Genomic DNA, 15298 nt, shown 5'->3' on the forward strand with positions numbered 1-15298 from the left:
TGACTGGGCATGTATGCATGCAAGCAGAGACTAAACCTGGGGAGGTCAGGCTCATCCGGGCATTTCTGCCGGACTTTTGTGGACTGGGAGGGTTGGCTGCCAGAAGTCTCTGGGCAGGGTGTGCAGGAATCTCCCAGGAAGAGAGTCAGAGACTCCACACCCAGAGCACCCGGGTTCCTATCCTAGCTCTGCCACTTCTTAGTTGTGTGACCTTGGACATGATTCTTAATCTCTCTGTGCTTTTTCTTTCTCACCTATTGAGAGCAAAAATATGTTACTATTAGCAACTACCTTGTAGATGAAAGGGAACTCACTGGGATGTTTAGATTTTCAAAAATCCCACAACCAGGTTATTTAAAGAGGTCATTCAAAATAGAAACCGTTGTAAGGAACTGACTTTGAAAGAGGAAATATATGAAAAGGAAATAGGTCCACCCTGGCATTCGAAGCTCAAACCCAGAGCATCCTGTCTGGAGATCTCAGCTCAGTACAGAGCTCTCAGCCTGTAGAGGGCTCCTCCGGGGCAGAGGCTGCCCCAGAAAAAGGGAGCTCTAGTTAGGGGTGAGATCCTGCAGAGGTGGAGGCTGGATCAGGAGACATCTGGAGAGCTCCTGCTGTGAGCCATTCCCACACTGAATGATGGGAGGGTGGAGAAGGGCCTGAGCCCTACAGAGGCCTTGAGATCACATCACTGATAGTTTTGCAAATGCTGCCATGGTCATGTCCCCAGGGTTTGCGGGGGGGGGGGGGGGGGGGGGAAGGGTGGCAGCGGGCACAGACATGGGGACGTAGCTCTCCGGGGAGAGGGGTGGAGGATGTGCAGGGAAGGGCCTCCTGAGGGAGATGATACCTTAGTTTAATCTTGAAAGAGAAACAGAGGTTATTAAAGGAGGACAGGGAAGAGAAAAGGAGGAACGGGGTTTCAGGCCAAGTGAGGCACAGAGGAAGGATGGCCAGCACACTTCCAAATGTAGCTGAGCAGGGTGCTATGGGGCCTTCCCGGGAACAGGCCCCTCCCCCATATCCTCTGCTTCAGCTCCTCTCTGAAGTACCTAGATCACAGTGTCTGATGCACATTTCCTGAGTTGTTTTATTACAGATGCTAAAACCACCACCAATGGAAGAAATTAACTACATGATAATTATTAATTACATAATCATGAGCACGTAGCCCCTAGACCCACTGGCACCTAATGACTGATGGTGTTACTGCCTATGACATCACTCTGTTCCCTTGCCATCAACCAATCATAGAACTGTATACCAGCTGATCACATACCCTAGGATGCGCCTCCCTCATCTGGCTTTTAAAAGTGCTTTGCTGAAACTCCTTGGGGATGTCAGTGGTTTTGAGCATCAACTGCCCTGGACTCCTTGTTTGGCACCTGCAACAAAAGCTACACTGCTCTTCACCACAACCCAGTGTCAGGAGACTGGCTTTACTGCACCTGGGCGAGAGGACCCAGGTTAGGTTTGGTATCACAGATAACCCAGTGTCAAGGGCGTGCAAGGCTGGCTGGGGTTGCAAACGGAGAGGAAGAGGAACCAAGCTATGCAACACTGAAGTTCTTCCACCCTTCTGCCTGCAGAGAGGAAGATGATCAGGGGTTTTAAGCACGGAGTGATGTGTCTGTTTTAGAAAGATCACATGGGCAGAAGTGTGGAGGGTGGACTGAAGGAGCACTGGTGTGACAACGGGGTGCTGTTGAGTTTGTCCAGAAGGAGGTGGATGAAAAATCTGGCCTAAGAATGACAAGTTTGCCTAGAATTTTCGCTAATTTTAGCACCAAGAGCCTCAAATCCTAGGAAACTTTCCAGTCCCAGCAAACTGGGACAGCTGGTCAACCTTGCTGGACCAAAAGGAGGATGGAGAAGAAGGGAGGGGCATGAGAACATTTGAGAGGGAACACCAGCAAACAAAGGGAAGTAAGGAAGAGAAGGCATCTGAGCTGACTCCCAGGTTTCTGGGAAAGGTGACTGGTTAATGATGGCCTCACTGGACAGGAGATGGACACAGCGGAGGAGGGCATGAAATAACAACAGCCGCTAACACATATATGGGACCTCCCAGATAGCTCAGTGGTAAAGAATCCACCTGCCAATGCAGGAGATATAAGAGACACTGGTTTGATCCCTGGGTCGAGCAGATCCCCTGGAGAAGGAAATGGCAACCCACTCAAGTATTCTTGCCTGGGAAATCCCATGGTCAGAGGAGCCTGGTGGGCCAGAGTCCATGGGACTGCAATGAGTCTGACACGACCGAGCGACTAAATAATACCATACCACATATATAGCTCTGCCTTGGACAAGTGCTCTCCTAGAACCTTTACATGCCACCATCATTCAGTCCTCACAACAACCGGATAAAGTAGCTACCATTATTATCCCCATTTTCTAGACAGTGAGACTGAGGCACAGAAAACTGGAGACACTTCCCTAGAGTCACATAGCTGGTAAATGAGAGCCCCAAGATCTGAGTCTAGGCAGTCTGGCTCTAGGGAACTCCACTACTGGAAAGCTCTGGCTTCGGTTTTGAATATCTTGAGTTTGGGGTGTTGTGGGACACCCAGCTCATGCTAACTTAGGGGTCAGACACTCAGAGGTGAATGTCAGAGCAGGAGATAAAGATGTGGGTGCCCTGAACAACTTGGACTAAAGCCACAGACATAGCTTTGATAGCCCAGGAGCTAAGAAAAGAAGTGGGTCATGGACCAACGTGGAGAACACTATCTATTTAAGGAGCTGATTTAGGAAAAAGAGTCCAGAGGAAAGGGTCGAGTAATGCCCAGGGCTAGGATGAGGTGGGAAGTGATAAGATATCCTGACCTGCAGGGATGCAGGATGTCACAGAAGCACTTAAGACACTTGGGCATCAGACCTCCTAGGCAGCTTGACCTAAAGGGAGCATCTGCCTGGGTGAGGGGGGAGTCCAGGCTTTCTGACAACATGGTTCAGGTGTAATCATGCACTCCAAGCCCAACTGACTAGGGCAGTGACATCCAGAGTGGCCATCAGATAGGGGAGAAAATGGGCAGGTCCTATGTTTGTATCTCTATGAGTATCAATAAGAGCAAAGGGCAAAGGGCAGTGGCAGGGCCATGGGCTGGTTTTATTTGGTCAAAGGCTGGGGCCATTGCTGGGACTTCTCAGATGCTACAGTCACTAAGAATCCCTCAGCCAATGCAGAGGACACAGGTGTGATCCCTGGTCTGGGAGGATTTCACATGCCACGGAGCAACGAAGCCCGTGGGTCACAGTTACTGAGCCCACGTGCCCTAGAGCCTGTGTTCTATGACAAGAGAAGCCGCTACAGCGAGAAGCCCAAGCACCACAAGGAAGAATAGCCCCTGCTCACTGCAACTAGAGAAAGCCCAAGCACAGCAATGAAGACCCACTGCAGCCAAAAACAAACACAAAGGCTGGGCCATTGCTGTTTTGGCTGCTGTGAGCAGGGCATACAGGACTCGGGTGCATTTTGTAGTTATCTGTGTGCGTCTGAGGTCCAGGGCCCTGGAAGAGGGCCAGTGGGTGCTCAATATTTCAAACAGACTGGAAATCAGATTCTTCCCAACAGGAAGACTGGTTCCAACAGCAGGGGCTCACAAAGGCTCGGGGTTCACTCCCTCTTCTCTGCACACCCTCCCCAGGCTCTCTTATCCGATTCACCCTACCCTGTGTGAATATCCCCGGTTCCCATCCTCCCCAGGACTTACAGAGAAGGACCTTCCCGCCAAGTTGGAGGTCTTCACAATCTCTGTCACACTAACTCTCAGGCACGTGTGGTCTGTGTCGGGCGCAGCAGTGGGGGTGCAGTAGATGGGCCCTGAAACTGGGAAGGGTGAGATGCGGGGCTGTGAATTGGCCTCCAGGGAAGGAGGGCAGCTGGAGGGAAGGAGGGCAGCTGGAGATGCCATGTCCTAAGAAGGACACGAACCCACCGTGACCACCGCCCCTTCCCACTTTAACCCCTTCCCATACCCGCTCATGCAGGGGAGCGTCACCCTGGGTGGCTTGATGATGGCCCACCTGAGGGCCGGGCTGGGCCTCGCCAGGCAGCCTGGTGCCCAGCCCTGGGCCCGGCATGAGTGGGAGCTGGACCATCTTCCTGCTCTCCCAGGGACGGGGAAGGAGGCTGCCTTCCCCTGTTCCCTCCATCTCTGGCCCTCCACCCTCTCTCCTCCTCCCGCCCCAGCTTCCCTGCTTGCCCAGCTCCTCACCTTCAGTGTCACTGGCTGGAAGGGTCTTCAGGACCAGCCCAGTGGCCCGCAGGGAGACGGTGACCTCCTGGTTCCGGTGGCTGAGCAGGGCCTGGGGAGGGGGACGCAGGGACAGAAGGGGTCCTCAGGACAGGGCGCACATCCCCACATCAACAGTCTGCTTGTCTCCCCACCCCTCCTTCTCTGCTTCCTGCCACTGCCCTGAGCACCAGTTAAGCTAACGTCCAGTAAGGAACCAGAGGACGAAGGCTCAGAGCACTCAATCCTGGGGGCACGTTCCTCACTCTAGACTGAGGACTGTACTCCAATGCATCTGGTCAGCTAGGGAGGAGGGTATTTTTGAACAAAGGGACAGCGCCCTGTTCCTTACATCAGATGGCCTCCTTGTCCATATGGAAGATCAGTCATAACCCACCCATCCCTGCAAAACGCTCTGGAGGTCGGGAAACTGGGGGCTGTGTCAAAGGAAGGTCAGAAGGTCCCTCTGTCTGCTCCCCGCTCTCCCCCACCATGTTCCTGACACCTGCCTCCCTCCAGTGGTACCTCTGGCCACCTCCTGACGGCGCCACGCCCACTGACCTTCTGGTAGCAGATGGAGAGCTCAGCCCCTGGACCCTCAGCCACGCCTCTCCTCCGGGGTGAAAAACTATCTGTGGGAAGAGAAGACGCTGAATGAAGGTGAGAGGCCCTATCCCTCCCTCATCAAGGCCCAGGTGAAGCTGCATCTGTTCCAGAGCAGAAAGGCTGCATCTCAGGGGGGACCAGGCTGCCCTTAGGGCTGGGCGAGCCTGCACGGGACAGGGCACTCTGGTATTCAGCAGAGGTGGGAAGGAAGGGGTGGGATGGGGCCGTGAGAGGTGGGAGGACTTTCTGGAAGTGGGCCTTGAGGAAGCTGAGTCGGCTGAGCTTTGGGAAAGGGGAGACAGATGCTCACCTTTGGGGAACTTGGAGTCTTGGATCTTGACCTTGAGCTCGGTGAGGAAAATGTCCTCGGCAGGGTCTTGGCTCAGGTCACCAGAGAAGATCTGGAGGGAGGTTGCAGGGGGCAGGGAGGCTGGGGGATGTTGTCCCTGCCAGGGGCAGCTCCCAGTAACCCCCACAGCCCAGGATGTCTTTAAAATATTTACTTATTATTTATTTGGCTGCACTAGGTCTTAGTTGCAGCATGTGGGATCTAGTTCACTGACCAGGGATTGAACTCAGGCCCCCTGAGTGGAGTCTTAGCCACTGGACCAGCAGGGAAGTCCCAGGATGTGGGATTTTGAACTTCCCACCACTGTCCTAGAATCTTCCATGTGCCGACAGCCTTGCCGTCATCTTCCCCCATCAATTGTTTAATATATTTTTCTACTCATTTGAGTGCTCACAAAAACTCCGTGATGAAGATTACTTTCCCCATTTTATAAATGGGGAAAATGGGGCTTCCCTGGTGGCTCAGTGGTAAAGAATTCGCCTGCCAATGCCGAAGACATGGGTTCGATCCCTGGTCTGGGAAGATCCCACATGCCACAGAGCCACTAAGCCTGTGTGCCACAGCTACTGAGCCTGGGCTCTGGAGCCCTCGAGCCATCACTATTGAGCCCATGCGCCCGAGAGCCGGTGCTCTGCAAAAGGGAAGCCACCGCAGTGAGGTGCCTGCAAACTGCAGCTCGCGATCACTGCAACTCAGGAAAAGCCAGCACAGCTGAGAGACCCAGCACAGCCTATAAATGAGCACATAAAGTCATTTTTTCAAAAGGTGGGGCGGGGGACTTCCCCGGGGGTCCAGGGGTTAAGAGTCCACCTTGCAGTGCAGGGGACATGAGTTCAATTCCTGGTCAGGGAACTAAGATCCCACATGCCTCATAGTAACTAAACCTGCATGCTCTGGAGGTGCAAGAGGAGAGCCCGTGTGCCACAAGCCAATGCAGTCAATAAATTAAAATAAATATTAAAAAAAGAAAAGGTGGGGAGAATCAATGTGAGGGAGGTGAAGGGAGCTGTGATCATACAGCGAGCATGCAGAGGGACCAGGAGGGGAACCATGAACTTATCACTACCTCACACTGCCTCTAACTCTATACCCACTGCACACAGCCAGTCCCACACTGACCCATCCTCTGATACACACACACACACACACACACACACACACACACACACACAGAGTTTACTGTGCTGCTAGCAGGAGGCTCAAGATGAACAAAGTATAGTCTCATCTCAGGGGACTCAGAGTCTTGGTGGGGCGGCACACTGGCATCTGCAGGTACATGACAAAGGGAGGTGCCAGAGCGTGGCCCAGAGTATCGCAGGAGCACCCAGGAGAAGCACTTGATCGTGTAATGGGGTGAGCAGAGCAGAGGTGAGGGCAGTTGCTGCAAGAGGTGAGGTTGGCAAGGATGATGGGGAGGATGTAAGGACAGAGAGTCCTTCCGCGTGAAGTCTGCTTCTGCTTGAACTTGAGGTGTTAGAAGTTAATGATTATCTTACTTATCCGGAGAGGAAGAAGATAAAGTCAACAACCAAGAATGTCTGGATGGGGGACTTCTCTGGCAGTCCAGTGGTTAAGAACCCACCTTGCAATGCAGAGGACTATGGATTCGATCCCTGATTGGGGAACTAAGATCCCACATGCCGAGGAGCAACTAAGCCCATGGGCCAAAACTTAGAGGGTCTGTGAACCACAACGAAAGATCCTGTGTACAGCAAGGAAGACCTGATATGGCCAGGGAAATAAAATAAATAAATATAGGGGAAAAAAAAGAATGTCTGGATGAGTTTATGACTTGCATCCTGGTCCCCTGGCTCCCCGGAGCCAGGGTATTCAGGTTGTGGGGTCCTGGAGTCCAACAGGCTGCCCTGGTCTCATTGGAGCCCCAGGTGGGAAGCTTACCTTGACTGTGTAGATCTGGAAATAGACAGGCTGGGTGCCCATGCGAACATAGTAGGTGATGGCATCTAGGATGAAGGGGTCTACGGTCTGGGATGTGTCCAGGGAGAGAGGCTGTGAGGGAAGGAGGGAGACTGTCTTCAGCCAGCTCCCTCCACACTGCTGCGGGAGCTGCCACTTTCTTTACAGAGAAACTCCAAAACCCCCTCGTGCCCCTTGCCTTGCACTAACCTCGCTGTTTCTTCAGCATTGTCCAAGCCTTTCCTGCCGGCTGATTTCCACCCCTAATCAAAAGGGTCCATCCAGCACCCCGGTGTTCATAACAGCACTATTTACAATAGTCAAGACATGGAAGCAACCTAAACGTCCATCAACAGATGAATGGACCAAGACGCTGTGGCACATATGCACAGTGGAATATTAGCCGCAGGAACCACGTTCAGCAACATGGATGGACCTACAGATTATCATACTAAAGGAAGTATGCCAGACAGAGAAGGACACATTTCATGGGATATTACTTACATGTGGAATCTAAAAAAAATAATACAAATGAAGACTGAACACCGATCCTGAGGGAAATAAAGACTTTAAGAAGTGAAGAGCTATACCACACCCCCAGAGGGTAACTTAATGTGCTAAAGAAGGTCATTCTCCAAAATTCAATCAAAATCTCAACGAGATTAAAAATAAAACTTGACAAGCATTCCCTGGCTGTCTAGTGACTAGGACTCTGTGCTTCCACTGCTGGGGGCATGGGTTCAATTCCTGGTTGGGGAACTAAGATCCCAATGCCTTGCAGTATGGCAAAAGAAAAGAAAAGAAAAATCCAAAACAGACTCAACAATGGAATTCTAAAACTTATATGGAAAGATAAATAAACATAGTCTGAAAAGTTTTGCAAAAGAAGAGTAATGAGGTAAATGTATCATGCCAGATATTAAAATATAAAAGTGCAAATTTATACAGAAATGAATAGATCACTGAGAAAGAATAAACTCCAGCATATGTAAGAATTTTAATAAATGATAAAAGTGGCATTTCAAGCTGATAATATACCCAATAAATAGCTTTACAACAATAATCTAAACACCTGGAAAAAATAAAATTACATACTGAAGTTAATTGCAGACAGGTTATCTAAATGTAAAAAATTAGATGCTAAAAGTGTTAGAGTAAATTATCAGTGAATTTAATCTTGGAATGGAGAAGGTCTTTCAAAGCATGGCTGCAAAGACAGAAACCATAAAGGAAAAACATATTTGAAATTCTGTAGGTCAGAACAAACCCCACTTCTGGTAAGACTGAAATGGAAAAAGTGGGAAAAGAATGTCCGCAGCACATACGACAGCAGAAGACCTTTCAAATCAGCGAAAGACGAGCCCCTTCCCTGCCTGTCCTCACCACCGCCTGGGCCTGGGGACAGCATGATGGCTTGTGGCTCAGAGAACATGCTTTCGAATGAAGCTGCCTTATTCCAAGTGGGACTCATTCTGTTATTCTGGACAAGAGACCTAATCTCTTTGTGCCTCAGCTGCTTGATCTGTAAAATGGGGATGTGGTGACTATAGCAAGTAGACAAGCACGCGTACCCAGCTGGTAGGGCTGCAGGTGGGAGTGCTTAGAACAGTGCCTGGCATGGAGCCATGCTCAGGAACGTTAACTGTTGCAACCGTTGCAAAGCGGCCCAGGAAACACAAGTTTCCAATGAGAAGCATATCATTGGCCTACACACTTTAATAAAGAATAAAAAATGTTTCCCTTGTCCTCTCCACACAGCGGGACTGTCCAGACAGGAAGGTGCCTGGTACAGAGTAAATTATAGCCACCAGCTTCCCTAGGGCCCCTCTTCTGCCTTATCCCTTGTGGGGCCCATTGCGGCTGACTCTTGAGGTCAAAATTCAAGAAAACGCCCCCCCATCTCCCATCACTACCCCTCACCCCCCTACCATCTCTGCCAGCTTGTGGATGGTGGGGCACAGGGTGTTGACGATGCTCTCATACCACGGGTCCGCGCGGCCCAGGAACGTGGCCAACTCTCCCAGCTCCGAACGCCTGGATGCTGCAGACGTCTGTGAACAAGGGGACAGGGCGGACGGGTCAGGCCCTCTCTGGCACTTTCTTCCTGCTCGGTGGGGGTGGGTCCCCACGTACTGGTCCTAGACAAACTAGCTTTGGGAATGGGTCAAATTATTCAAGCTCTTGGGGCCTAGATTTCTGCACCACATGAAGACGGGTCTCATACTTGAGGTGAAGCTGGAACCCGCCTTCCCGAGGATGCCTGCCAGGGACACTGAAAAACGGTCGTTAGCCTTAAAGGGGAGAGACAAGCAGTGCCTTGAATTTAAGGATCCCCTGTCAGAAGTAGAGTGGGTGATAGAAATGAAATATTGCCAGTGCAGCTTCATCTCCCCCTAGGAAGGGGTAGGGGTGTGTGTGTGTGTGTGTGTGTGTGTGTTTGTGTGTGTGTGTGTGTAAGAGAGGCCCTCCTGTTTGAGCATCAGCTTGCCACTGATTCCATCAGACAAGCAAAAGGAAATCAGCCATGGTGTCGTGGGGTCATGGGCAGGCTGCCACAGTAAACAGGCATCTCTGCCACCCCTAGGGCCCATGTCTGTGGCTTCTGTGATCGAAGTCCTCCAGGTCTTGCCCAGCTCCGCATCCTAAGGAAGACTGACCCCAGTTCCTCCTCCTGACACCCTCGAACACTTCCCCAGGGCTCACCTCCAACCCTGCCCTGCACCCCTTCCCCTAGGTTCCCCCTCTCCCAACCCCCGCCCCCACCCAGTCCAGCACCTCAGGCGCCAGCAGGGGGATGTAGTAGAGCTGCAGGCTGAGTCGGGGGGTGAGGCAGAACCTCTGGGTCTCTCGCTTCCTGGCAGAGGGAGCAGAGCGCAGGCATGAGCAGGGGTTTGGGCTTCCCACAGACTTGGTTCCACCTCCTGGCTCTGTTACTTAATATCTTTTTGACTCTGGCCAATTGACCTGCTCACTCTGAGCCTCTGCCTTCTCATCTGTAGAATGGGTGCAGTAAAGCAGGGAGCATGGTGCTCCATGGTGGCTGGGTGTGGGGTTTGGGGGGAACACAGTGTACCACCGCCCCCCATTCCACCCTGGTCTCGGCCTGCCCCAGCCCATTTCTCCATTCTTCATCAGCCCAGGCCAGGCCCACCTGTGTCCCGACCTTACCCAGCCGCCCTCTGGGGCCCTACCTGAGGTTGCAGTAGGCCCGGGCCAGGCGCCCCAGCATCCTGTCATCCCCCAGCACCAGTACCCGCGCTGTGTGCAGCCGAGAGATGCCGGGCAGCAGCTCCCCATCCCCGCTGGGTCTGCCAGTCCTCCGGTGCAGCCCTGGGGGCCCATCCCAGCTGCTGGGCATCATGATGTCCGCGGGCCACACCCGCTTCTTGATGCCCCCCTTGCGCTGCAGCCCGGCTCGCTCTGCCTCGGGGCTGCCAGGTGTCAGCAGCTCGTCGGCCCCCAGAGGAAGGTCCCGCTCGATGCCGCTGTCGGTGGACAGCATGGATGCCCGGGCCAACTCCCAGTCTGGCAGGAGGCCCTGAAGATCCAAGGCCTCCAAGTCTGCACTGAGGCGCAGCTGGGTTAGCGGGCGCAGGAAGAGCACCAGTTCCTTCCCTGGGACATGAGACCAAGGGGACTGTCAGGGTGGAGAGGGGACACCAGGCTGGCTGGGCCTCACCCACGAGGCTGGTGGTTCCATGTTTGCCACACACTTGTTAGCTGAACAGAAGCCCCATGAGATGCTTCGAGAAGGAACAGAGGTTATGTGGCAAACAGAGACTGAGAACCTCACACACTCATACCACAAGTAAACATCTTAAAGGCTCGAGAGCAAAGACATCAGCTTAAAGGTCTCTGAGAAGTCCTGCCGCAAAGACATCAGCTTAAAGGTCTCTGAGAAGTCCTGTCGCAAAGACATCAGCTTAAAAGGCTCTGAGAAGTCCTGCCACAAAGACATCAGCTTAAAGGTCTCTGAGAAGTCCTGTCGCAAAGACATCAGCTTAAAAGGCTCTGAGAAGTCCTGCCGCAAAGACATCAGCTAATGCACTGTCTCTGGACTCTGAAGCCCTCTTCCCCGCGGGCTCACGAGCACCCTCCCATGCTCCCACTCCCCGGCAGCTTCCCCTGGAACACAGATAACAGGGCATCGGCTCCTGGAGAGGCCTCTGGGCTTTTCCAATTGCCTTTCATTTTGTTGCTCGTGAGGAAACTGAGGGTCCGAGGGCACTGAGCCCATCTAGGGTGACCCAGCACGTGAAAGGGTGTGTGGACCTGGAACTTGGTTCACCAGCCTGGCACTGCCCACTGCAACCTACCCCTCTGACTTCCCCCTCCCTTGAGAAGAGCAGGGCCTAGGGGGGAAGGGGACCGACACCAGCATGGAGGGGAAGTGTGGGCCACCTCCTGCTCCGGGAACCACAGCTTCTCTGGCGCCTGCCTCCTTCTTAGGGCATGCACTGCCTATTGGCATCAACGTGGTGTGTGGCACTTTCTGGACACATGTGACCAGAGGCTAATGCACAGGGCTCCTCTGACAGAGAGAAATGCTTTTCGGATGCTGCAGACAACTCAAGGGGCAAGGAGCACACACACACACACACAACAGATACATAGACACACGGAGACAACACAGACACACGCAAACAGACATACAAAGATGCACACAGGCACACACAACAGATACACAAGCAGACACTCAGAGATAACACAGACACATACACAGAGGCACACAGACACACAAAGACGCACACAGGCATAAACATGCACACAGACACACGACAGAGATACACAGGGATAGACACACACACAGTGCACACACAGACACACAAAGACACCAGCGCACATACCGAGAGACATACACATAAACACACAGGTGCACAGACACACACACACGCATGTCCCCCATGATTTCCAGCCCGCTCCCCATGGAGGTCCAAGGCGCTTACAGAGCTGCTCCTCGTCAGTCCACAGGTGGAAGGTGATGCGGGGGCTGGGCAGAGGGACACTCAGCGCCCGGTCCTGCAGGGGGTCACCTGAAGGAAGGAGCAGGCTGTGGAGACCACGGAGGAGAGGGTTGTGGCAGTCTTCTCTGCCCCGCCCCCGCCCCCAGCCCCTGTCAGGGTGCCCAGAGGAAATGGCAGAGACCCGCTACCTCCCATGTCTGGCCTTGCTGAGCTCCCCTGCCTCTCTGCCTCCATCAGCTCATCGGAGCTAACACCCCTTGTCCCCTCGCAACCCAAGCACGCCTAGTGGCTCCTGCTTCCTGCAAACTTCCTAGCTGGAACTGTAGGACCCTTCTCAAGCGAGTCCACTTTATCCTTCCCAACCTTTTCTCCTGCTGTTGGCCCCTCCCACTGCAGTCCCACCCCCAGCCCCGCTGCCACCACGCTGCCCTTCCCACTGTCCACGAGCAGACCAGGGGGAGAGGCCTCTGGATTTCTCAGGGTCTTCTCTAGGAGCTTGGGTGCAATAGATGCTCCTGTAGGGGATTTTACAGACTCACGGCCAAGTACTAAGTGCAGAGGGAAGCCTGCATCCATGAGACCAGGGCCAGCTGATCCCCACTCCTCCATCCAGAAGCTTCCTGACACTCCAGCCCTGGGAGTCATTCCCTCCCCAGACCTTACTGGCTGCACATTGGGCACACCTAATGGGCAGCCTTAGGGTTTAACTTCCCCAGAGCACGGCTCCCTCTAGAATAAGGCTGCAGCTTCCTCAGGGGAGAGCAACCCACGGTCACGGAACACTTACTACTGTTCTCACCTCGCTTATTGTCTCACCAGGTGCTAGCAGTGACCCAAGGTCACAGGGAATAGTATCTTCACTACAGAGGGGGAGTCAGTGGCACAGAGAGGTTAAGTAACTGGCTTGAGGTCAGACAGGAAGGGGCAGAGCCAGAATTTAAATCCAGGCAATCTGGCTTCAGAGTCCATGCTTTTACCCATGATGTGGTGCCCATAATCACTGTCTCATGCAGCCCCCTAGAAGCAAGGGATCAACGGGGGTGCTGGCTGGTCGGTAAGATGTGCTGGGCAAGCCTGGGTGGGAAGCAGGTGTCTGGATATGGCAGAGATGGTGGGGACAGTCCAGACAGGTCTTGTCCTGCCAATGCAGAGTTACCACTGAGTTAGCAGGTGGTACCCAAGAAGAGCAAAGCCAGGTTTGCTCCAGGGTTTGGCCCAGCTTTGGGACTAGGGGTAGGGTTGGGTGGATGGGGAGCTTCATGAATAGGTATTTCCACGTGGTAATCAGATGCACTACAGAATACTTATTTTTTTGCTGCACCGAGAGGTATGTGGGGTTTTCTTACCCTGAACAGGAACTGAACCTGTGACCTCTGCATGGGAAGCACATTGGTTATTATAATATACTGACGGGCTTCCCTGGTGGCTCAAATAGTGAAAAAATTCCCCTGTAATGCCGGGGACCTGGGTTTGATCCCTGGGTCATGAAGATCCCCTGGAGAAGGGAATGACTACCCACTTCAGTATTCCTGACTGGAAAATTTCACAGACAGAGGAGCCTGGTGGGCCACAGTCCAGGGAGCTGCAAAGAGTCAGACACGACTGAGCAACTAACACCACACACCTAAGAACCAGACAGCCTATGCTTGAATCTCAGTTCAGCTACTTAGGAGGTGGGTGACCTTGGGCAAGATTTATAGCCTCTTTCTAACTCAGTTTTCTCATCTGTAAAATGGGGATAATGCTTTCTCTTTCATAAGTAGTTTGCTGTGAGGATTAACTGATTTAATCTGTGCAAACTGTTTCAAGGGCTTCCCTTGTAGCTAAATCGGTAAAGAATCTGCCTGCAACGCAGGAGACCCAGGTTCAATCCCTAGGTGGGGAAGATCCTCTGGAGAAGGAAATGGCAATCCACTCCAGTATTCTAGAGTCCATGGGTTCGCTGGAGTCGGACACGGCATAAAAGAGTCTAAACCACCATGCAAACTGCTGAGAACAGCAACTGGGGTGTAGGGAGGTGCCCAGTAGGTGTCAGCTGTTATCATGACCAAATTACCCGCCTTCATATTAACCCAGGACCTTCAAGTTCTTGAGCATCCTCAGGCCCTGGGCTCCTGGGAGCTGTTGTGTGTCCCACCCCTGCTTCAGCCACACTGGCCCGCTCCCGCCTGGTTTAGAGTTGCTCTTTGGCGCCCCCTGCAGGTGCCCGAAACGCAGCTCACCGCGCCTGCCTCTTACCGCCGCAGCGCCCCCTGGCGGCCGCCGGCGGCCCCAGCAGCGAGCAGTAAATCTCCTCCAGCCTCTCCAGGTGGCCCTCTCGGCTAGGGCTGGGCTCTCTGGCCATCTGTTCCACTGCTGTCACCACGGCGTGGAAATAGCCCTCCAGGTCGGGGCGGGAGCTGGCCTGCCGAGAAGGAGCATCAGAGGTTGAGCCTTGGCCCAGCACCTCCCGCCCCTGCTGCGCCCAGTCCGGAGGTGCACCCACGGCCCGGTGGCACCTCTCCTCTGCCCCGGACACCGGCAGGAACTTCCCCAGGATAGCTTCTGCTCCCCACATCCAGGGACTCGCTGTTGCCTGATGCTCTCTACAGCTGGTGAGGGGGCCCCCTCGGCCCCTCACTTCCAGTTGTGGGGGGATGGCTGGCGACCGGGAACCCAGGGGGCCAGGGATGACACTGACGCCCACCCTCCTCGGAATGTCACCAAGCATTCTGGATCACTGTTCTGCCGTCACTAGGATGTAACCTCCAGGAAGGCGGCAGTTTTGTCTGTTTCCTTTACAGCTCCCCAACCCCTATTATATCTGCCGGCCCAGTAGGTGCTCAACACATTACTTGCTGCATATTTCCTAAACATCTGTCACTCCTATACTGCTTTGACATACCACCTATAATCATTACTTTTCTTTAAATCGGTGCACTTTTTCTTTGGTTCAAAATTGTATCAAAAGGAAACTTTATATTGCTGCTCTAAGTAAAAATGCTACAGTTACTTCTCAGAAAATCAGTAAGCTGAATATAATAATCACAAGTGTTAAGCACTCTGTCTTGTCTGACTCTTTGCGACCCTATGGACTGTAGCCCGCAGGGCTCCTCTGTCCATGGGATTCTTCAGGCAAGAATCATGGAGTGGGTTGCCATTCCCTTCTCCAGGGGATCTTCCTGACCCAGGGGTCGAACCCGGCTCTCCTGCATTGCAAGCCAACTCTTTACCATCTGAGCCACCAG

General features: G+C 53.1%; 1 protein-coding gene across 10 annotated transcripts in view; it reads right to left on the bottom strand.

Moving 5' to 3' along the window:
• PIK3R6 (phosphoinositide-3-kinase regulatory subunit 6) overlaps positions 1-15298 on the bottom strand; it is a 49185-nt gene that overhangs the window by 4807 nt on the left and 29080 nt on the right. For all 10 annotated transcript variants that reach the window (XR_011247031.1, XM_069542895.1, XM_069542894.1 and 7 more), the window contains 10 exons: positions 14310-14475; positions 12054-12140; positions 10299-10722; positions 9883-9961; positions 9036-9158; positions 7090-7200; positions 5152-5242; positions 4797-4867; positions 4218-4308; positions 3714-3829 (listed from right to left, as the gene is read on the bottom strand). Coding sequence is in view for 9 of the 10 variants with exons in the window: in XM_069542895.1 (XP_069398996.1) it covers positions 3714-3829; positions 4218-4308; positions 4797-4867; positions 5152-5242; positions 7090-7200; positions 9036-9158; positions 9883-9961; positions 10299-10722; positions 12054-12140; positions 14310-14475 (1359 nt within the window). In the remaining variant the exon portion in view is untranslated. The remainder of the gene's footprint in view (positions 1-3713; positions 3830-4217; positions 4309-4796; positions 4868-5151; positions 5243-7089; positions 7201-9035; positions 9159-9882; positions 9962-10298; positions 10723-12053; positions 12141-14309; positions 14476-15298) is intronic.

The sequence above is a fragment of the Ovis canadensis genome, chromosome 11, assembly GCF_042477335.2.
Source record: "Ovis canadensis isolate MfBH-ARS-UI-01 breed Bighorn chromosome 11, ARS-UI_OviCan_v2, whole genome shotgun sequence".
Taxonomy (NCBI): Eukaryota; Metazoa; Chordata; class Mammalia; order Artiodactyla; family Bovidae; genus Ovis; species Ovis canadensis.